Below are 24,179 nucleotides of genomic sequence, written 5' to 3' on the forward strand. Positions count from 1 at the left end.
AGGTGTGCATGTTTTTCTCTTCTATTTTTAGCCACACTATTCTGTGAGATAAGATAAGGCTGACAGAGATCAACTGCCCAAATTCAACCAGCTAACGTCATGGCAGAGTTTGGACTGAACCTGGGTCTCCCCAGTCCTAGTCCAACACTCCAACCTCTGTACTACACTAGATGTCTTAAATTACAATTATTTTTTCTAAGACACAAAAAATGGGGGCGACCAGACTTACCTGGCGCCCGGTTGCTGCCGGCAGGCCGGGAGGGAGACGGGGAGCTGCAACGGCTGGGTGCCGGCTCGCCTGGGACGCCTGGGTGGGCCGGCGCCCAATCAGATTCAAACCTCGGGCTGGCCAATCCCGGCAGCCCGGGCCGGCCCAGGGAGGGGCGGGGATTGGCCGCGGACCTCGGGGCCGCAGTTTTCACCTAGGTCCGGCAGCTGGGTATTTACCCGGCGGCCGTCCCCGCCCTCCTCACTTCGGCTTGGACGGCGATCTGAGCAGCAGCGAGCGACGGAGGAGGCAACGAACTGCGGCAATCGGGCGGCTCGGAGGCGGCGGCGGCGGAGCGTAGAGGAGCGGCTGGAAGAGCACGCGAGGGCGAGGTTTAGCTGAGCCTCAGCCCCCGTGCTTCGCCGGAGCAGAGGAGCCGCGGACATCGGTGGAAGCAGCCGGGCGGAGGTCAAGAGCACGTGGGGAGGTCGAGCTGAGCCTCGCCCCCCCGTGCCTTAAGGAAGCGGCGGAGCAGCCCGGCAGGGACCGGGGGCGACTCTTGCCTCCTCCTTCACTCCCTCATTCCTTTTGGGGAGGGGTGGTTTGTTAGTTACTTCGCTGTCCCGGCTTTCCCCTCACTCCTTTTCAAGGGAACTGCCCCCTTTTCTTCCTCTCTCTTCCCCGGTTCAGGCACAGGGCGCCTCCGGCACGCATGACCCCAGCAAGGAAGAAGGCTGGGTCGATTAAGGGCTCCCGGGGGGGCAACAGGGACACAAAGGGAGGGCGGGCACCCCAGCCTAGGCCCCCCGCGGCAGCCTCCAAGGGCAGCAGGGCAGGCAGGGCAAATCCCACTTGGGGCAAGGCAGTTGGCAGCGAGCCCGCACCGCCTCGTGCCACCAGGGGAGCAAGAGGGCAGCCTGCGGCGCACCCCAGCCATGATCCCAGGCACAGGCAAGGGGCCAGAGCAACCAGTGGGCCAGCCCCTTCGGCAACCAGGCATCGCAGACAGGGCAAAGGGGGGAGTGAGAGCGGTGCCCCACAAGGGGGCTCGGAGTGGGACTCCAACCCCTCCGCATTGCAAAGTATCAGCCGGGCATTGGAGGCCCTGACAGCCAGGGTGGAAAACCTGGGGAACTCCGGGCTCGGGGCAGCTTCTGCTGCCACGCAGCCTGTTGAGGTCCCCCAGCGGGAGCGGAGCAGCAAGTCGAAGAGAGGTGTGACTCGAACCAGGCAGCACGACTCGCGCTCCCCTTCGTCCAGCCCCGAGCGCGCAGCCAGCAGACGACGCAAGCAGTCGGCCAAGAGGAGGCGGACGGCCCGCGGGAGGGGAGGCCGGCGGCGGCGGCAGGAGGAGTCAGACAGCGACTGGACCACAGGTGAGTCCTCGTCCTCGGACGAGGGGGATCAGGATGGGAGCTATTGGGAGGTGGCCTCAGGCGTTCCTGGTCTCCCTGAGTGGGCCCAGCGACGGCGGGGCAGTGGCCCTCGCGGTGAGGGAGACCCCCGGGAGGTTTGGGGCCCCAACAACTCCCCCCCTCCCACTTCGTCCTTGATAGACAATTAGGACCCCCCCGGTATTCATCTCCCCCGCAAGGTCCGGGAGCGCATATTGGACGGCTTTTACATAGACATCCTTTCCCTGCTAAGGCCAAAGGCGGAGGACGGCAGGTCCGCCCCCTCGTCAAAGCGGGAGAAAAAAGGGGCAAAAAAGGAGGTGGCAGAGCGCACCTTTTCCAACTGGCTGGAGGGTTTTACAGTTTATCTAGGTGTGGTCCAGGCTGCTTACCCTGACAGGGGCTGGCACCTCACCAATCATTTGGGGAACGTTCTCAGGGCCCGGGCTCTGGCGGGGGACATGGCGGCTCTGGATTATGACGAGGCCTTTAGGAAGCGGGCCTCCCATAACACCCGGACGCGGTGGGACCTCATCAATCAGAAGTTATGGCTCTGGATGGTGGGTCCCCACATGAAGGGAAAAGGGGAGGGATCCCGCTCCGGCCACTGGCCCCCTCGGAGGGACCGGGGCAGGGGTCGCCAAGGAGGTCTCCGCGGGCCAAGTGGCAGGTCCTTTCCCCAGCCCTCCTTTGCCCAACCTCAGGGTTTCCCCGCTGGGGGTTGTTCCCAAGAAAACCCCAGGCGAGTACTGCCTCATACACCACCTCTCCTACCCGCGGGGCTCCTCGGTCAATGAGGCCATCCCGCCAGAGCTTTGCTCGGTTAGGTATGCGTCGTTCGACCACGCGGTCAGGTTAGTCAGAGCCTGCGGGCTGGGTGCCCTTACGGCAAAATGTGATGTCCAGTCGGCTTTCCGTTTGCTGCCTGTTCACCCCGGGGACCAGTGCCTGCTGGGGTTCAAATTCCGGGGCATGTGGTACGTGGACAAGGCCATGCCGATGGGCTGTTCCGTGGCCTGCTCAGCCTTCGAGGCTTTCAGCACGTTCCTGGAATGGGCTGCCAAGGAGCGCACGGGGGCCCCCTTTATCACGCATTATCTCGATGACTTTATGATCATGGCGCCATCTGACAACTCGGCATGCGCCGATCGCCTGCGTATCTTTCAGGCGCTCGCCGCTGAGTTGGGGGTCCCCCTGGCCCCAGAAAAGACAGAGGGCCCGGCATCTCACCTTACCTACCTGGGCATCGAGCTGGATTCAGTGGCTGGGCTGTCCCGGCTTCCGCTGGACAAGCTTCGGCGCCTTCAGGACCTAATCGCGGGGACACTGGCCCGGGAGAAATGTACCCTTAGGGAGCTACAGTCCGTTATTGGCCACCTCAATTTTGCCTGCAGGGTCGTTTCCCCGGGGCGGGCCTTCTGTGCGCGGCTCGCCTGGGCTTGCCGGGGGGTGGTCGCCCCCCACCACCACATCCACCTCACCAAAGGGATCAAAGCGGATCTTGAGGTCTGGCTTCGATTCCTGTCCACCTTCAATGGGGTTTCCCTCTGGCAGGACCCCCTTGACTTGGGCTCCGAGCTCCAGGTCCATTCTGACGCAGCCGGCAGCCTGGGTTTTGGGGTTTACTTCAAGGGGCGTTGGTGCGCCCAGCGCTGGCCACCCTCTTGGGAAGGGTCGGGGGTCCTTCGGGACCTCACATTCCTCGAGTTTTTCCCCATCCTGGTGGCGGTCTCCATTTGGGGGGAGGCTCTGCGGGACAGGCGGGTGGTGTTCTGGTGCGACAACCAGGCCACGGTCCGAGTCATCAATAAGCAGTCCTCTCGCTCTGAGCGGGTCATGCGGCTGGTTCGCCGTTTCGTTTTGGTCTGTCTGGCAGCTAACGTTTCCTTCTCGGCCCGTCATGTAGCAGGGGTGGACAATGGCCTTGCAAACGCATTGTCTCGATTCCAGATGGAGAGGTTCTTTGCACTGGCTCCAGAGGCCCAACGCACCCCCGATCCATTCCCGGAGGAGCTATGGCTGGCTGGAGAGACGTCGTGATTGTCCGGGGTCTGAGCCCCAGCCCCCAGACTTGACAAGAGGGAACAGCAGGTCAGCCGGGCCGACGGGCAAACAGAGGGGGCAGCCAGCAGGTCAACTGGTCAGCCAGCAGACAGTAGGTCAACCGGTCTGACTGGCAAGCAGAGGGGGCAGCCAGGGGACAGCAGGTCAACCCCTCCCATGGGCAAATGGAGCCAGAACCTGCCTGTGTCAGGGGCAAGGGGCAAAGGCCCAGGGCCTCAGGAGGCAGGAGGAGACAGAAGGAGGCCAGCGAGTCCCACTCCCCTGGGGAAGGAAAGGGGACTAAGCAAGGCAGAAGGGGGCAAGGGCAGAGGGATTGGGGGCCCAGCAGTCACCCACCCAAAAACCTTACCTGAGGAGGAGAAGCAGCAGCAGCCCCAACAACCCAAAGCCACGCCCCAGCTAGAAAGTAGTAGCCTGGCCCAGGAGTTGCCAAAAGCCAAGCCACTCCAGGTGGGGCTATTGGAGGCACTCTGCAGGAAGCCCTGGGCAACCAGCCAAGGAGCCGCAGCTGGACCCACCTTCAGCCATCAGCTCAGCCAGGCAGGCCGGGCTGCTAGCCAGGGGACTGCAGCTGGACAGGCCTGCAGCAATCAGCCAAGGCAGGGAGGCTGGGCAGCCAGGGAACAAGGCACAGCTGGTGCTGGTCAGTGGGGCCAGATCAGCTACCCCAGCTGCAACTGCTTGGTGCAGCCCAAGACCAGGCTGGAAGAGGGGTGGGACAGTAGAAGGAAGCCCTATAAAAGTTGGCTGGGAAGAGCCCTGTGGTGGTGGGTGTGAGTAGAGAGTGATGATGTGGAGTGAGAGCGGTGTGATGCAAGCGTGGAGGTTTGGAGGAGAGCTCTGGGAGGAAGAAGTGAAAGAGGACGCAGAGGGTAAGCAGGCCAGGTTGAGCAGGCCAGCGAGTGGACTGAGAGGGAGTCTGGGTGAGGTATACCGCCCCTCCTTCCACAGAGCAGGGTCCTGCAGAATCCCTGGCCCCCCTATGACGTCAGGAGCAGACCGCCCAGTGCCACGCCCAGCGGCAGCGGCGGCAAGCCCTGACAGTGATGCAGGGAGTACTTGGTTCGGTGGCCCCGGCCACGCTCAAGTCCTACTCGGCCGCGGTTGAGCGTTTCGGGGCTTTCACTTGGGGGGCCGGGGGTGGGGCTTTTCGGCCCCCCTCTCAGGAGGGGGTGCTCCGGTACCTGGCTCATCTGCGGGCCCTGGGGCGGGCTCCCTGCACCATGCAGCATGACTTAGCGGCAGTCTCCTTCTTTTGTAAAGCACTAGGTTTCCCTGACCCATGCTGCGGCTTTATCCCTCGCAGGGCCATAGAGGGCTGGGCTAGGCTGGTCCCTCCCCCTCCGGACAAGAGGCGGCCCATTTCCCTATCCATCCTGCGTTGCATTTTAAGGGTGCTACCTGACCTTTGCTGGTCCTCCTTTGAGGTGCAGCTGTTTCACACGGCCTTTTCCCTGGCCTTTTTCGGGGCCCTCCGAGTGAGCGAGCTGGTGGCAGGTTCCCGGGCCGATACAAGCGGCAGGGCTCTGTCCTTCACGGACGTGTCCTGGTCCCCCCGGCAGGTGCTCATTTCTATCCGGCGCTCCAAGACAGACCAACGCGGCAAGGGGGCAGCCATTTGCCTACAGGCCACCCGGCAGGGGCCTGTGTGCCCAGTGCGGGCAGTGGGGGCTTATTTGCGGATCCGCCCCTCCCGGCAGGGCCCCTTCCTCATCCACAGGGATCTCTCTCCCCTCACCCGCTATCAGTTCGCGTCCCTCCTTCGGGCATGCGTGGAGATGGCCGGACTCCCCCCCTCCCAGTTTGGCACGCATTCCTTTCGCATTGGAGCTGCCACAGAGGCTGCCGGCCTCGGGCTGCCGGACAGGGCCATCATGGCCATCGGGCGCTGGCGGTCGCGGGCCTTCCAGTCTTACATCCGCCCACACCAGGTGAGTGGGCACTGACGGAGTGGTTGTTTGGTTTGTTCCTCTTACAGGGCTTGGGAAGACGGTCTGGATTTGTGGGCATAGCATAGTCCATTGGGCCGGGAAGTATGCGGCATCCTCCGGCTGGGGCTGCCACCTGGGCTTGGAAAATCGCCTGCGGATCCACTGGATGGGCGTGCGGGGCATGCTCTGGGAATCCCTCCTCCCGATGCTGGTTCGTCAGGCCAGGTGGCTGGGCCCTCCTGATGCGTTGGTCATCCAACTCGGGGAGAACGATTTGGGCAAGCGTGAGGGGCCGGATCTGCAGCGGGCCATGCGCGCCGACCTGGACCATCTACGAGGACTCTTCCCCCAGATGGCCTTGATTTGGTCGGACTTACTCCAGAGGCGGGTCTGGCGTGGGGCACGGTGCCCTAAGAAAGTTGACGGCATCAGGCAGAGGGTTGCTCGGGCCATGCGCCGCTACGTTGAGGAAGTCGGCGGTCATTTCATAGCTCACTGGGACATTTCTTACTGCATCAGCCCCCTTTTCTCCCCGGATGGCGTCCACCTATCCAGTTGGGGGCAGGACATTTGGCTCCAGGACCTTTGGGACGGCCTGTTGAGTTGGTGCCAGCGGTAGGAGTGTTGGCGGGAGCCACAGGTGGCTCTGGTGGCGGTGGGCATTGGGTCAGATCCCTTTTGGGGGGAGCTGGGGGCCTCCGGGCCCCAGGCTCCTCGGTAAGGAGATTCCCATATGGAGTCTTGGGAGTGAGGCATGGGGATGCATGCCCAGCTGGGGGGCTGCCACGGCATCCTCACTCCCAGGTGGCAGGGGAATCACCCAGGGGTGTACACCCAGGTGATCTCCCCCTTAAATGTCACTCCTTGGGTTCCCTCCCCCAGCCTGGGTCTGGGGGGGGTTGAGGCTCATCGGCTGTCAGGCGGGTCAGCCGATGCTTTTGCGGATCTGACCCACATGCTGCGTCAATACTCCTTGTCCGTTGCTGTCAATAAAGTTGTGGCCGTGTTTTATCCAAATCTGTGTGTGGTCTCGGTTTGTTGCGGGTCCCCCTTGCTCCCTCCACTCGGCCTAGGCAGCAAACGGGGGCGACCAGACTTACCTGGCGCCCGGTTGCTGCCGGCGGGCCGGGAGGGAGACGGGGAGCTGCAACGGCTGGGTGCCGGCTCGCCTGGGACGCCCGGGCGGGCCGGCACCCAATCAGATTCAAACCTCGGGCTGGCCAATCCCGGCCGCCCGGGCCAGCCCAGGGAGGGGCGGGGATTGGCTGCGGACCTCGGGGCCGCAGTTTTCACCTAGGTCCGGCGGCTGGGTATTTACCCGGCGGCCATCCCCGCCCTCCTCACTTCGGCTTGGACGGCGATCTCCCACCCACCTCTCCCTCTTCCTCTGGTTCTTCATTCTGTCACAACTTGGGCGGTGGGCATTGGGTCAGATCCCTTTTGGGGGGAGCTGGGGGCCTCCGGGCCCCAGGCTCCTCGGTAAGGAGATTCCCATATGGAGTCTTGGGAGTGAGGCATGGGGATGCATGCCCAGCTGGGGGGCTGCCACGGCATCCTCACTCCCAGGTGGCAGGGGAATCACCCAGGGGTGTACACCCAGGTGATCTCCCCCTTAAATGTCACTCCTTGGGTTCCCTCCCCCAGCCTGGGTCTGGGGGGGGGTTGAGGCTCATCGGCTGTCAGGCGGGTCAGCCGATGCTTTTGCGGATCTGACCCACATGCTGCGCCAATACTCCTTGTCCGTTGCTGTCAATAAAGTTGTGGCCGTGTTTTATCCAAATCTGTGTGTGGTCTCAGTTTGTTGCGGGTCCCCCTTGCTCCCTCCACTCGGCCTAGGCAGCAATACAAACTTTCAATAAAATAGCAAAAAGACAACCTGCATACTTACAAGTTCATCACAGACAGCAGCAGTATCCTGAGGTAAAGTGCTGAAACCATTACAAAATTCTACAATACAAAACAGAATTGAAAAGATATGCAGACAATATTGGGTCTGTTCTTTAGCTTAAGTCAAACTGACTGAGTCCAGAAGGAAAGGGGCAAACTGAAAATGTAGTCTTCATTAGAAACTGTATATTGTACCAGACTTATGCAGAAATACTGGAAAGGGAGAAGAAACTGTCACTGAGCCCAGCTCCTCTTATTTAAATCTAAACTCTCCAGTCAAAAGCAATTAACTGGGGAAATTTTCTTCCAGTAAACTTTAATCTCACCTTGACAGTATTTAACAAAAACAATTTTTTCAAATGCCAATTTTAAGGGATTACAAGCACTAATATTATGTGATATCTGACAAAGAAACATAAAAGGACTATTTTATTTGACAGTAAAAAACTGAAAATAATTAATTTTTTTGTAATGGTCCAAAAAGCTCGTTTACAAAGGCAGTGTTCAAAGAGAGCATATTATGAAACTAATGAAGCTCTTGTTGCATGTAATAAATGACAATAGATATTGAGATACAGTGTCATCTGCATCAGTGTACCACTTCCAGCCAGTTCAATGATAGCCAGACGAGTACCATAAACCTGCTTTCACATTTCTATATTCCTTACTGCATAAAGCGTGCATGTGCACACGCATGCGCAAACACAAACATGATGCAGGAACAGTAAATAATAAATGTATGTTACTTTTATAAGTAACTGTTTTAAATAAACAAACAGTAGCCTAGTCTAACAGTACTATCTGTTCTAACTAGTTATGCTTGGACATCTACCAATTTGATGCACGAGCTGCTTACTGGTTGTAATTAGGGAGTTCATTCATTGAACAGTTTGGATGTGTCTGCTTGCATGATTAAGATCATTTCCATACATAAATATACTTTCTCCACATCACTAGTCACTACCTCTGATTTTTAAAGGGATGCAGTAAAAAAAATTGGTGGACATTTTAAAATTTTTATTTTTTAGTGCAGTGCTGTGCACCTCTAGAGAAATACAGAACAAATCCTTATTTTTTTCTGTTATAGCCCTTCAGGTATTTAAAGAACATAGTAATTCCTTTCAGTATTCACTAGGGTAAATATATCAGTTTCTTCTATTTTTCCTTGCAAATTTGTTTTCCAGAAACCCAACCATCTGTCTTGTTCTCTTTAGAAACTATTCCAGTTTGTCTACATCTTTCTTAATGTATAGTACCAGAAATGGAAACCCCTCTCATGACTTCCCATTCAGGATGATGAAGTTTTACTGATAAGCATTTGTTAAATATGGCTCTCCAACCAGAAGTGAATCCACCCAATCAGCAACTTGATCAGAAAATCCCCCTGGCTAGTAACCCAATAAAAAACACAGTAAGATTTGTCTAGTAGGATTTGTTCTCAATAAATCTATGCTGGCTTCTACTAATCACTGCACTGTTCAGAAGTACACCTGCTCAGAGAATTAACACTCTTATCTGGGACAAAAAGAGCCAAAAACAACAGAAGCAAACACACAGGATTTTTCTTTCCAAAATAACTTACCACTTGAGCAACCTGGAAAGACTTCTGATGGTACAGAACTATTAATAATCCCTTTCATTTGATCACAAGAAACACAGTTATTTGCTCCAGCAGTTGAAGTTAATAATGGCCTTAGTACCTTGAGAAAACAAGAATATAGTTCAATCTGTTATTAAGCATTTATTTATATTGTAAAACATTTAGTTTTATATGAGAGGTTAAATATTTACATGATTTAATAAAACAATAAGGGAGTAACTATTTCCTTTAGTCAGCTCTATGATGTCTGACTTATTAAAAATCAAAACGAGCAAGATACTGTTTTCATGTGCATGCTACTTCTGTTTCAAATTGAATACATTTATACTGGTATTCATGTTTCCACCTGTAGAATTAAAACTTATCTACAGAAATCAGAATAGATATTAATTCATTACAAAACTTACAAAATGCACAAGATTACTACCACATCTGAGTAGCAATTAAATAGCAGTGCAAAACAAAAACATCCACAGTAATACTACCACTTCATTAATCTAGTATGTAGAATGAAACTAGCTACACCTGGGAATCTATTACAATGTGGAATAAAATATCTCCCTTCCCCTTTATTTTGTCCTCATTTTCTTCATTTAAAAATATTTTCAGATGAGGGAAGACTATCTCCAAAAGTGGGGATGCAACACCCCACTGTTTAAGGGCACTTCTATCACATCTCTCCCTTAGTTCCAACTCTTTAGACCTCCTTCTGTCTGTACCACCCCAGCTCTGCTAATGAAAGCCATTCCTGTCACCCTGGCTTTTCACCACACTCCGCGTCATATAGTAGTTGGACTAGGATCTGAGAGACTCAGGTTGGAATCCCTACTCTGCCATGGAAGCTTACTGGGTGACTATGGGCCAGTTACAGACTGACAGCCAAACCTACCTCACGGGGTTGTAGGGAAGATAAAATGGAGGGCAACAGAACTACATGAACCACTTAGTCTCCATTGGGGAGAAAGAGCCAAAACACATGTTAAGAAATACCTAGGTTCAGCACGTGTTCTCTTACCTCAAGGTTTGCCGGGATCTGTAGGCGTCCTGGAAGCTTAAAGTTTAGCATTTACAGAGCAGCAGGGAGGGAAATACAGGCACCTGTATTTCCCTTCCCCTTCCTGCTGCTCTGTAAATGCTAAACTTTAAGCTTCCAGGACGCCTACAGATCCCGGCAAACCTTGAGGTAAGAGAACAAGTTTAGCATTTACAGAGCAGCAGAAAGGGGAAGGGAAATACAGGTGCCTGTATTTCCCTCCCTGCTGCTCTGTAAATGCTAAACTTGTTCTCTTACCTCAAAGTTTGCTTGGATCTGTAGGCGTCCTGGAAGCTTAAAGTTTAGCATTTACAGAGCAGCAGGGAGGGAAATACAGGCGCCTGTATTTCCCTCCCTGCTGCTCTGTAAATGCTAAACTTTAAGCTTCCAGGACGCCTACAGATCCCGGCAAACCTTGAGGTAAGAGAACACGTGCTGAACCTAGGTATTTCTTAACGTGTGTTTTGGCTCAAAGTCAGGGCATTAAATAAATGCATAAAACAAATACATGATAGTGAAATGGCACCTCTGTATTCAGAATCAGTGTATCTCCGAATACCAGATGTTTAGAACAAAAATAGTGGCATGGTACCCAGTAAAAGATGTATAAAGTTACAGAATCCACATTACCAGGTTTGTGTGTGTGGTCTCCAACAAAAGTCACATGAGTATATGAACTATAGCAGATTCATAGACCTGCTTTTTTTGCACTTTTTGCATTATAGCAGATTCACAGAGCTGCTTTTTTGCACTTTTTGCATTTGCTGGAATGGGCTCATGCTCTCTATATATTCTCTCTAATTAAGGCACTGTATCTGCAAAATGAGTTTGCGAATTCAGTTCAAAAACATTGATTCTGTTCTCCAGCTGTTTTTAAAAGTGAATTTAGTTTGGATCAATAGTACATTAGTATATCTCTCATGCTGTAGAAACACAGTACTCAAGCGGTGAATTTTCGTCTAATACAATTTTTAAAAGCAAGGATTAATTTAGACCATCTTACTGGCATCTTTTCGACATTTGTATCGACCGCTTCATCAGAAGAGGTGGTACTGAGAGATAACACAGAATTTCTATGCTGCGTCATTAAAGAAGATGGAAAATTGCAGCTGAGGTAAGTATGTACATGCTGATTCTTCAGCAGTGGTCTCTTCTAGTAATTGCTGATGTTTTCCAAAGACCTCATCACAATCTTGTGTACATGGCTGCATTTTGACTTCAAGAACTGCATCTTCACTTTCTCTAAGAGTATATGCCAAGTGATCAACTGTAGTTTTATCCACATTACTTAAGCAGTTATCTTGACTGGATTGGAATCTGTCAGCTGGTTTATTAATTAAATCACTATTCAAGTTAAGCTTCTCAGAACTTAATACCTTCTGTTGAATAAATATTTCATTTACAAATCCATTATCCATATTATCTATATGTTTTTCCACAGATACTGCCAGGCTTTCAAGATGTTTGTGTTTGTTCTCCATGAAGACATCTAGGTCAGTTTTCATCTTGGTAGGGGAGTCAGCTTCAAAATAAATAAATAAAAATCAAGGAAAACACATCCAACAAAACCCAGTCCTAAAATATGCTCATTTACCTATTGGAGTATATACATGTGATCTTATACATACTTTATGTAAATTTAGAATAAAAACAGCCATTGGTTCTATCTACACAATCATGTAAATAAATTATTATTCCACAAACACATTTTCTTGGAAAGATTGGAGAAATATTCACTTGTTTCACTTTTAACTATTTTGTAAATACAAGCAGCACTGCTTTAAAAATACCAGTGCAACACATTGCTTTAAGTAATCTGAGAATGCATTATTTTGGTTGTATTTATTTCAGTAGCACTACTATGCCTCTTAGGGTTGCCAGCTCTAGGTTGGGAAATACCTGGAGATTCTGGGGATGGAACCCAGGAAGAGTGGGGTTCAGGGAGAGGCTGGAGCTCAGCAGGTTATAATGTCACGGAGTCCACCATCCAAAGCAACCATTTTCTACAGGGGAAGTGATCTCTGTCATCTGGAGATCAGTTGCAATTCCAGGAAATCTCCAGGCCCCACATGGGGGCTGGCAATCTTGCTTGCTTACTAGTAAAGGAATTGTTACAAAATTGCTAGCCATTTCAAAATGTTTGAAGTCCTGAATTATTTTATCAGGCTATCTGAAGAGACCAATCCATCCATTTCCATTAGATATAGCTGAAAATTACCTGTATTTCCATTCTTCCAGTAGGTATTTGTGTTATATGAACATTTACATAATGATATCATTATGAGCTGGTTAATTTCCCATTGTCTATTATTATATAATTAAAGATAATAAAACAGTATTTATATATCCAGTACACATTTGCAAAGTTGGGAGATTCTGTTTGGAAATAAAACTATCATGCAATTGAAATAAGTACCATTAGTTCCAATATAAGGTATAAATATCTAGTATGCTCCAGCAGCCATAGCAAAATAAAATAAAAATATGCAAGGCTCTTTTAACATGTAGAGTTCTGTATCAACCTTCCACCATTTTCCAATCAGACATTTATTGTTATTTCTTTGGAACTGCATCTGCTTAAAACCAGCTTATGAAATTTATTATGTATATTTATTAGCCACCTTTCTACTTTACAGCATTCAAGGTGGATTATAATGCAAAAATAATAATAAAAATACATTTTTAAAAGCCCAGAATTTAAGATCACCAGTTAATAAGAAAAAGTATATCAAAAATGTTTAATAATAATCTGCTCTTAATTTTCAAGTACATTGCAGCGGAAACACCCCTCTAGCACTTCCCCGAGTGGTGGTGGTGTAAACTAATTACTACATAACGCATAATGTTCGTTCCTCTCTCTTCCCTCCGTATATACACATTGTCCATTGTAGGGCTCTGACTACAGACGTCTTTTTCTCACTTCCTCTCCCTCACCTTCCCCCTCCACAGATTCCCGCCTTTTCCCTTCCATCATACGCACACCGTCGCAGTTTATGGAAGAGCCGTTGGTGGGGCCCTATGGAGTCTCTTGAGGAACAGCTAAAAAAGCGCGCGCAGGACTTAAAGGCAGAACGGGTTTCTGTGAAAGGACGAGCCCTCTAAAGCTAGGAGTAGGGCAGGAGCGCGCGAAGTAGGAACGCTTCCAGAGGACATCACGCGAGAAAACGAGAAGGGGTAGCCCCCCCCCCCTTCCTTAAATGTATGCAGCTACTAGGAGAGAGTGTCGCGTCCGCTAAAGGTTTGCCCATTAAAATTTGCGTGAACGTAGAAGGTGGACAGTGATAGGGATGCATGCATACCTTTTGAAAAAAATCATGAGGTGTCCACCTCCTCTCCGCCCTCAGTTACTTTTCATAAAGTCAAGTGCGCTGGAGCTTGGGCAGTTTGTAAGAGAATAGTCGTGTAAAGCGGAAAACTCGATTTAAGTATCCCTGTGAAAAATAAGGTGCGTTGTACGATTCAGCCTCAGGCCTTTTTTGCGTGGGCGATTTCAGCCGCCTTTGGCCCCATACCTCTTGGGTTTTTCTTTCGAATTCCGGACGCTTAACTCCTTCAGATTGTGCAGTAACAAATTCGGAAGAGAATCCTGGAAATGCCACATTGAAATCTGAAGGACTTGTTAGGTGTTAAGTACCGTCAAGTCGCCTCTGACCTATGGGGACCCTATAAATGAAAGACCTCCAAAACGTTTCGGAGGAAGGGGGAGTTAAGCCTCCGGAATTCGGAAGAAAACCCGAAGAGGTATGGGGCCAAAAGCAGCAAAAATCGCTCCTGCAAAGAAACCATCACACATCCCTTCAAAAATCCAGAGAGCTAATCGGCTGCTTCATTAGCATCATTTAGCTTCACGAGGAAGTAAGGACAAATTCCTTTGCATCACGCTAGATTGCTTTTGTCCCCCTAGGGAGGGGGAGAATTAATACACCATGGCAAGTCGAATAATGCTTGTAAAATGTTACTTGATAAATATTTGTGCACTTAAAGTGAAGCTTTTAATGAAATCCAGCAGTCAGGAAATTGGGTTAGGCAAAGATGCTGCTAGGACAGTAGGGTTGCCAGCTCAAGGAAATTCCTGAAGACTTTGGGGGTAGTGCCTGAAATGGGGGTTTGGAAAAGGTCCTTAGAAGGGCATAATACCATAGATTCTCCAAATCAGCCATTTTCTCCAGGGGAAAAGATTTCTGTGGTTTGGAAAACACTTGTAATTCTGGGAAATCACCAACCACCAGGTTGGCGGTGGTACTCCAAACCTTACAAAAGTGAATAAAGTTAGTTTCAGATGGGTAGCTTTGTTGGTCTGCCCATGAAGATGGTTTCTGGTGGGTAGCCATGTTGGTATGTCCATGAATATAGGCAATAAAGTGTCTGTCTAAACTCCCAGAAACCTAAAGCAATATTTTCCTTCAGAGAAATGCTCAAGAGGTTGTCTGCAAGGGAAAGGTGCAAGATTTTGCCCCTACTGCCCTATAATCCTGAAGAAAGCCGCTTCATAGGAGCAAATGACAGCCTAACAAGGGAGGAATTAAAATAGCATTGAAAGGAAGCATATTGGTGCAGGGGCCAAACATAGTCTATGCCAGGGGTGGGCAATTGTTTTGGCTCAGGGGCCACTTTGTGGGAGCGGAGGGGCGCACCTTTTAAAATGATTGCATTCATTAGTTAACTTTGCATTTCAGAAAAGGTATAAATTGTATCATAAAAATCAATAAATATAAATTAAATAGTGGTAGTTTTATTCAATTTATTTATTGTGCTAATTTCATATCTATATCTCAGTTCAAGGCGGATTTTTCTGACTGTCTTGGCGGGCCACAAAAAACTCTGTAGCGGGCCGCATGTGGCCTGCGGGCCGCAATTTGCCCACCCCTGGTCTATGCAATGGGGGGAGAGAAGCCTCTCTACATTGAACTTAATAAGAAGCTAACAATTAAGTGCATAGCACTAACTTTTCAGCTAATTTACATGCGAGTATTCTGCAAACATTCTTTACCAATTAGCAATCATAATATTGCAAATAATTAAAAATCAAGCTTAATACTATAGAAAATACTGTTCCAAGAATTAATTAGGTCCCAAATATGCCAGCTTTTGCAATTAAATGGTAAGACACCTAAATCAATATATCTGCAAAAGAAATTAAGGGTCAAAAGTATACTGCACGCAGCACAATTTAAAAAATGTTTAAGATTAGGATGCTGTTACAAAGAATTATTTGTAGTCCATTGACAAATCGTCTGTGAATGCAGCAAATATGAACTAAAGCGCCCAAGTAAGCCCATTTTAAATAAAAATGTACATTCTAATTAGTATAGAATTTACATTTGAATTACAAAGATTTAATTGTAAATTTTTTTTACCTAATTGTCACTTAGAAAAATGCCTTAATATCTCATGCATTTCCAGAAGTATTTAGCCTATTAACTTTTCTTCAATACTATCTATGCATCTTGCCTATTTTTATTTTTGTCAAGGGTGCTCTTAAAAACAAATACAAGATCAACACATTTACAGGAAAATGTGTGCTACTAACTATATTTCTTGACAATTCTTTCAAAACCAGTTCCCTTTGGAATTATTATGGAGGCAGTGAAAAAATGTACAAGATCACACATATTCAAATATTAATTTAAGAATAATCTATGTTTACTGTGCATTTAGATTTACAGCAAAAGAAACATTATTTACATGCACTTGACATTTTAATTATTTGTGTCAAATCAAACAAAGCAAAACAAAACATGACAACCCTTTAAACACTTGCAGTAAGAAACCTGGTTGTCCTCAGCCAATTACACATTTACATTCCTGCAAAGTATGCAAAATTGCATTGATAATGCACTAGTTAACAATGATTATGTATGAAACCTGAGAATCAAACCTAAGTATGCTATTAATTAAAAAATTCTAAAAGATTACCTTAAGGTTAATAGAGGTTGGTCAGTGGTGAGTATAAAGAACGTATACATCCTGCTCCTTGCAGTACTTCTACTGGGTACCATGCTGCTTTCTGGGTGCTATGAATTCCTTCGCACAATATTCTTGCCTCTTTAGTGTATCTGATCACACAAAACTGCCCCACCATTCCTGTACAAGTATTAAAATCTTCTACTTAAGAAGCAATATATCTGATCTTCATAAACATCCCAAGCCAAGGTGCTTAAAGCATATTAGACTAGTAACATACAAAACAGAAATTACTCTGTTCTGTGATGAATATGAAAGGAGACATTTTTCTCTCCTGCTTCCCCACCACCCCTCCCCACTTTATTCTAGTTTTTAAAAGCTCTTGGGCACTGGAATTTTTTAATTAAAGCCTCAAATGATGTTGCATGTTTTCACAGCCATTACATTCAGAAAAGTAGCTGCAACTGTTGTGATACACTCCTGGCTTTTTCTATGTAAAAACTGTCTAAAAACTCTCTAAACCGTTTTTTAGAATGGCTTTTCATAATGCTCATATCTTCAAGAGTTTTGTTGACATCGTACCAAGCAGGGAGTCCTCATGTTTCTTTAATTTTTAAGTCTCATCATTACACATATTTTCTAACAATATCTCACATGATTTATCATGGTCTCTCTTCAGCATCTTTGAGTAAGATAAGTCCATATCTGGAGAATCAAAGTGTAATATTAATTATGAAAAATGCCTTCTCCATATTCCATGGTTGCACATAAGATGCAGCTGCTTAAGGCACCAGAGTTGATAAGTTACAGTATTTCAATCAGGCTTTGTGGGGATCATCCAGCAGGTTTTGTGTCTGATGGCTGCAGTTCCTGAAGCCCAGGGAGATGTCATGAGCAGCAGTAACCTGGAAGTGATCTTCACTCTTGTGGGTACTCTCAGATGTACGCTATGTGAAAATATGTTCACTTTTACCCCAATCAGATAAACTGAATCCAGTGACTACTGATTCAGCACAGAACCCTTACCTATAAAATAACCCAGAGTGTAATCACATTCTTCATTTAGAACCTCCCTTTTGGCACCAAAACTCACATGCAGGTCCATTTACAAAATAAACTGAAGGTATGTGGTCAGCAATAATATGATAGAAATAGTATTAACTGCCACTGATTAAGGTAGTTCTATGCTTTATTACTCATCTGTAGTAGCGTATACTTGTTCCGAGCAACAAAGGATTTCCCCACTTCGCTCACTACATTAGGATGTTTTAAAAATGTTCAACTTAATGAAATGCCTTTATTTAAGATGAATGCCCCAAGCTGTCACACTGATAAAAGATCAGATACATTTCTGCCACTCGTATATTTCAAGACAGTGTTTTTTTGTTGTTACAAGGTTGAAATACACATATTTCATTCATCCCTTCATTTACAGAATACAAGTAGACATATTTTTGTAAGAAATGGTCAATTTTACATCAAATTATGACAGGCCAAGAATACATGTCTTCACTATTGTTGCCTTTCTGCTCTCCAACAAATAAAGAGAATGTCAAAAGTCATCTCTTGTGGAAAAGAAAACTCTTCTGAACAATTGTAGTCATGAACCGTGGAATCTCTCCCAAAGCTAAATGCTTATGTATATATCCCAGAATGGATCATAATCAAATGGACTCTCCAAATGCTGCTTAGCATGCCTTGATTCTTTTCATTCACTAATCAGAAGAGTTCTCACCCCCAACACAGGGTGACTAGTTGACCTGCTGGTTGGGATTCACTTAGTAGAATTTCTACCAAGATTAAACAAATCTCTAATGTCACACAAAGCCTGCTTGATGTTCCTTCCATAGCGATGAGAATCCTGAATCAAAAGACAGAAAAAATTAGAAATCCAGATTCCCTGCTGCATAGACCATTCATTAAAAAAACAACAACACAGTACCGACAATGTAACCAGGCAGAACAATATGAGAAATGGCAATCCCTTCTGATTTGTTAAGACGTTTCATGCAAGTTTAAAAAGCTAAAAGATGTTTCACTTTACCAATACTTTGAAAGGCTAGCTCTTCACAAAACAGACAACTACTCTTCGCTTTCAAATGAGATTTTTTTACTCAAAACCATTAAGCCAGTAATTCACACTGTACAGTAAGGATTTATACATAGAGAGTTAAAGTGAATGATCTGCTTTTGTTAATACAAATTTAGATGGTGGAACAATTTAAGGGGACTTCAGAATAGTTAAAATACCACATGTACTTTCCATATTTGGTTTATAATAACCATTTACTCCAAGTTCTACCCAAAGGGAGTATGGTAATTTATCAAAAAATTATTTTAATTTAATACTTCTAAAATATATCACATATCTCCCAACTAAGATAAGATAAATTTATTTAAGTCAGTAAGATAAATGTATTTTTTGCAATGCACCTATTTCCTTTTGCTGGTAATACAAACTGTGACCTAGGTTGTATAGGCTGATTTGAGGCAGGATGGTGCTACATTTGGGTAGAAGGTTGAACTAGAAGACCTTTACAGTCTGGTTTCAGGACAGGCTATGGGACAGAGACAGCTCTTTTGGCTCTGTCTAAATGATAACAAGGCCATGCTTCTTTGTTTTTCTTCCTGGATCCATCTGCAGCCATTGAAACAGTAGATCATACCATACTGCTGAGGCATTCTGAACCAGAAGTAGGTATCAGGGGATGTGTCTTGGACTGGTTTAAGTCATCCAACTCAAAAGTTTGCTGCTGGAGCTTCAGTGTGAGAATTAATCTTGCAGGGTTCCTCAGGACATATTCTTGTTCCCCATGTTATTCAACCTCTATGTTAAGCTTTTAGGAGAAATCATTTGCAGCTATACAATTGGATGTTATCAATATGTAGATGACACCCAGCTCTATATATTGCTATCCAAATCCCCTTGTATTGCCGTAGAGGTCTTGAGTCGCTGCCTGACAGCTGTATTCAAATGGATGAAAGCGAACAAATTAAAACTGAATCCAGACAAGGTAGAAGTGATGCTGGTTGGGAAGGTGGAGATCTTGAAGGACACTGTGCTCCTCACTTTCAGTGGGTTCAGTTGACTCTTGTTGACTCATTTAAGAGCCTAGGATTTATAGTGGATCCAGCACTGCTGCTAGAGAAGCAAGTTAATACAGCTACAAAAAAGGCCTTCTTCAAACTCAGTTTAGGGTGGAAGATGACCCCCAACTTTGACATGCCCAATCTGGATCCACCTGGATCCACATCACAGTAACATTGAGTCTAGACTACCATAATGTTCTCTATATAGGTCTCCCCTCAAATTCAACTTGGATATTCCAGTTGGTGCAGAACACTGCAGCTCAATTATTATCAGGAACTAGGTGGAGTGCGCATATTACTTCCATTCTGCAATAATTCCATTGGCTACCCTTCAGTTATTAGTGATGTGCAATCCAGTTTTCCTGATCCAGCTGTATCGCTGAATTTACATTGACTCAGCATACTTTGGCTATGCCAGTTCATATCAGAGAATCTAAGATCAGATCTGGGAAGCCAGATCAAGATGGCAGGATTAATCCAGGTTAATTCAGTTTAATACAGCAGATGCAGCTTCAGCCTGTTGGTTGACTGCTTCCAGGCTTCCTGATTTCCCAGGCTTTCTCCCAAAAGGGAAGGGAGAGTGAAGAGGAGGGAGTGAAGCAGGGAAAGGGAATGAGTGACCAATTGGTGCAGCTCTCCTTGACTGGCCAATGGGGATTCTTTGACAGGAGAGAGCCTTTTTCACATTGCCTACAAGGAGTTAAAAAAGCAGACTTGGATCACTAGAGACTCAATTTTGTGTGGATCTGGTCTTCTAGAGACTGTGGAGAGACTGCTGAGCACTGCTGTTGCTTGCTGTCTTGCCTGCCTTTGAGATTACCCAGACCACCAATGAATTAAGCTGCCTGCTGCCATTACTGCTGTGCTGCTCTGTGCGCCAAGAGGAAGACCTGAGGAGCTGCACTGCCAGTATGGAGGATTTCCACCTGGTTTGAGAGTCGTATAGACTCACGTTTTTTCCCCTGGCTTTTGGGGTGGGGGTGGGGTTGGCCTGGTGGTTGTGAGGAATAGGGTAAGGCAAGGTAAGAGACAAGTTTTTTGCTCAGTTTAACTTTAAAAATGACTTTTACTGTTGTGTGTGTGTGTGGATGTGGAGGGGTGCTTTGGCTTTTGCTAAATTGTTTGCAGTTGCCATTCATTTGCTGACTCTCCTGGGGGGGGGGGCGTTTTGGTTCTAAGGGAATTCCCTTGTTTCATTTGGGTTCTGTTGGGCTTTTTTTTTTGGTTCAGCTTACATTTGAGACTGTGCCTTTGGCCCTGTGTATTTTTGCCTAAGAGCCATCTTGGAATTTTTTCCCTCCATAGGAAACAACAGAGAATGGCTAGAGGTAGCTTGCTCAGGGGGCCCACAGAATTGGATCTCAGGATCCAGTCTTCCTGAAACTTGGGGAGTCTTTAACAGACAGGAAGGAGTAGGTTCCCTGCAAATTTGGTGCATTTTGATTGAAAAATGTTTCCCCATTTTCCTGGGGGAATATTTTTTCCGCATAGGGTATAATGGCCAGATAAATTTGGGATTCTCTAATCTTACTAAACTGGATTAAAGAATCTGACCTGCATTTCAAATTTTTATGGTATTGCTGATACCCAGATCTGGATTGAGCCAAATTTGTGTGTGTGCACACCCCTCTCAATTACTGGGCTCAATTCAAGGTTTTGGCTAACACATACAAAAGCCTTTCATGGCCTTTGTCCCTCATAATCTGCAGGACTGCCACGGCAGCTTTGCTTATCTGAACAAGGCTTTCTCAGGTGCCATCACATAAATGGGCAAAATTAACAACAGCTTGAACATGCACACTCTCGGCCGTTGTCCCCACCATATGGAATGGCCTGCCTGATAAAGTTAGGAGGGCTCCCACTCTCAAAATGGAGAGATTTCTTTACTTATCCCAGAACTAATATTAATTAAGGTAACTTAACATAAAAATAAAAGGATGAAACACAGGGAATGATTAGTAAAATAGTTGATATTAAATTTTGTATGTATAAGGAGATTTACTATATAACTAGGTTTTATCAGTTGAATTCAATTTTAAATGTAGTGCTTGTCTGTTATAATTTAATCACAAAGGTATTATTTGTTTGTTAGTATACATCTCAAATTAATTTCAACTACTGTCTGTATAAGCTTTATTATGCACTTTCTATCGTTATATCCAATCTTTTCTTTTAAATAAAAATTTCAAAAAAAGAGATCTTTGTACTCTGATAGCTCTTGTAACACATAGTTCTGTAATTTTTTCCTTTCCTTAAATTTTTGTCCCCTTTTCCACACCCCATTTTCAATTTTAAAAATAAAAAATAGATTTAAAAAAAGGAGAGCACCCACTCTCCTAGCCTTCTACAAACTGCAAATCTGAATTATTCAAGAGGGTTTTTTATACAGGTTCGAGGGCTGTACTGTGAGGAAATGCCTCTAAGAGATGCATTAGTAAAGGGACAGAGACTGTAGACTATACTACTGCGTATTCTCTGTTGTTGAATGTATGTTCCTACTGGATAGTTTTTGCATTGTTTAATATGTTATGTTTTATTGCTTATGCTTGATTCAGCATTGTTTTCAGCTCTGTATTGGATTTCTGTTTCCAATTTCTGCAGATTTGCATTTGCATACCCTAATACATCATTTATAGAATGTCCTAGCTGTTGATCATATTGATTTATGTTGTGTAATCCACCTTGAGTCCCAGTGAGAAAGTTGAATTATAAATAACAAATAAAGATAAAATGACAATTATAGCTTGTCTAAATGACAATTATAGCTTGTCTAAATGACAATTATAGCTTGTCTGTGACACATGTTCAAGGCAGAGTAAGCAACACAGCATCTAAAAAACATCCAGTGGTTTGAAAAGGTGATAAAAATTACATTAGCAAAGAGGAAAAGCAAAAGTGCCACTGAACAGAGGGGCATAAAAAAGATAATCCATGGAGAAGGTATACTAAAGATATGTCTTGGAGAGGTACAGGTGCCAAAGTTAAAGACCTCCAAGCCAAGATGGGAAGCTGGAGTGCTTAGTGCTAAATGATAATTTAAACGTAGTGGGCATCTCAGATGCTTGGTGGAGGGTGGTATTATAGGAAAGGGATCCTAGATGTTTCACGAATGAGTTAGAAACCACAGGCAAGCCGTTCTATAGGGTAGGGGCCACCACAGAGAAAGCCTGTGTACGGGCTGCTGTTGATTTCACCCATGTACAGGCCAGCACCTGCAAGAGACCCTGTTCAGATGAGCGAAGCTGCCGTGGAGGGACACAGGGAGAGAGGCGGTCCCATAGGTATGTTGGACCAAGGCCGTGAAGGGTTTTGTATGTAATAACCATTACCTTGAACTTAGCATGGTAACTGATAGGTAGCCAATGCAGTGACTGTAGAATAGGAGTGATGTTCAAGCTCCTGCTCGCTCCTGATAATAGTCGAGCCGCAACATTTTGCACCAATTGGAGCCTCCTAGTTAACTTAGATGGGAGACCAATGTATAATGCATTACAATAGTCAGGTTTTGATGTTACCATAGAATGGATCCAGGCAACCAGGTCGGCCGTGTTGAGATGAAGCCATTTTCCAGGCTAGAGTGAGATTGTAGTAAGCGTTTTTTGCAGCTGCCTTAACTTGTTTTTCTAGTAATAATGCTGGATCCAGTATAACCCCTAGGCTTTTCACCGAGTCTGCAAGGGTCAAATGAACTCCATCAAAGGTGGAGAGTACAATGTTTTTCAAGATCTCTGACTTCCCAACAAGCATCACTTCAGTCTTGTCTGGGTTCAACCCCTGGGTCTGGGTATAACGCCTAGGCTTTTCACCGAGTCTGCAAGGGTCAAATGAACTCCATCAAAGGTGGAGAGTACAATGTTTTTCAAGATCTCTGACTTCCCAACAAGCATCACTTCAGTCTTGTCTGGGTTCAATTTTAATTGGTTATTTTTCAGCCATTTTACTACAGCTGTCAGGCAGCGAGCTAAGGTTTCTACCGGATCCTGTGGGGACCTGGATAGCGAGATATAGAGTTGGGTATCATCTGCATATTGATGACATCCCACTCCATAGCTGCGAATGAGTTCTCCTAAAGGTTTTATGTAGAGGTTGAATAACTTTGGAGATAAGATTGCGCTCTGCGGGACCCCACAAAATAATTCTCATTCTGGAGATAGCTAATCTCTGATGGCAACCATGAGTTCCATGAGTTCCATGAGAAACTATTTAAACCAGTCCAAGGCACATCCTTTGATGCCCACTTCTGTTTCTAAATGCCTCAACAGGATGGCATGGTCTACCATGTCAAAGGCTGCAGACAGATCCAGGAGGAGCAAATTTTGATGTTACCATGGCATAGATCCAGGTGGCCAGATTGGCTGTGTTGAGGTAGGTGGCCATTGTCCAGGTTAGACTGTGGAAAACATATTTCGGTGTTGCCTTAATTTGCTTTTCTAGTAGTTCTGGATCCAGTATTATAACTCCTAGGCTCTTAACTTACACAGTGTGAGTCAGTACAGTCAATATCAAATAATTTCAATAAACATGTAATAAATATATACATGCAAATCTGCAAAGATGTAAAGTTGAACAAGTATGGTGCCAGTGAAAGAAAGTGTCCTTTCCAATAACTACACACAGTTGCTTCTTTATGAGAAGGTAAAATGAAGGTAAACATCTTTATGAGAGTAGCACTGAATGATTATGATTGCTTTATTCAGATGATGGTCTGTAAGAAGACGGGGAACATGCTGTGGATTTGTATGATTTCTTCTTTCATATGTTGACTGTGGAAAGAAACTACATGGCAGGAACTCTCCTAAAATCTAGATCAAGAAGTTCCAACCTAAGTGTGTGGAATCTTGACATTTAGAGAAAAAGTAGTGGGCACCACCGCAGAATGGCCAACATGGGAGGAAATCACAAATTTCTGGTAGATTCTTGGCTTTCTGCCATGATGGGGATAGTTAGTTATGAATGGATATTTCCTACATACCCAAGGACTCTGGGTATATTCTGAAATATATTTGTTTCATTGAGATGGATGAAAGCTAGAAATGGCTCTTTGCTTTGCAGAAGCAGAAAGCGGGTA

General features: G+C 46.2%; 2 protein-coding genes across 4 annotated transcripts in view; both read right to left on the reverse strand.

Moving 5' to 3' along the window:
- TESMIN (testis expressed metallothionein like protein) overlaps positions 1 to 11,126 on the reverse strand; it is a 43,067-nt gene extending 31,941 nt beyond the window's left edge. Inside the window, exons 1-3 of the mRNA XM_054970017.1 lie at positions 11,121 to 11,126; positions 9,067 to 9,184; positions 7,486 to 7,544 (exon numbers count right to left, since the gene is read on the reverse strand). Of these exons, the coding sequence (XP_054825992.1) occupies positions 7,486 to 7,544; positions 9,067 to 9,184; positions 11,121 to 11,126 (183 nt within the window). The remainder of the gene's footprint in view (positions 1 to 7,485; positions 7,545 to 9,066; positions 9,185 to 11,120) is intronic.
- A 4,612-nt stretch (positions 11,127 to 15,738) lies between these two features.
- The window catches only part of CPT1A (carnitine palmitoyltransferase 1A), a 72,245-nt gene continuing 63,804 nt past the window's right edge, over positions 15,739 to 24,179 (reverse strand). For all 3 annotated transcript variants that reach the window (XM_054970593.1, XM_054970592.1, XM_054970594.1), the window contains exon 19: positions 15,739 to 17,882. In XM_054970593.1, coding sequence (XP_054826568.1) covers positions 17,796 to 17,882 — 87 coding nt within the window. In that variant the 3' untranslated portion in view covers positions 15,739 to 17,795. The remainder of the gene's footprint in view (positions 17,883 to 24,179) is intronic.

Source organism: Eublepharis macularius, chromosome 2 (assembly GCF_028583425.1).
Source record: "Eublepharis macularius isolate TG4126 chromosome 2, MPM_Emac_v1.0, whole genome shotgun sequence".
NCBI classification, from domain to species: domain Eukaryota; kingdom Metazoa; phylum Chordata; class Lepidosauria; order Squamata; family Eublepharidae; genus Eublepharis; species Eublepharis macularius.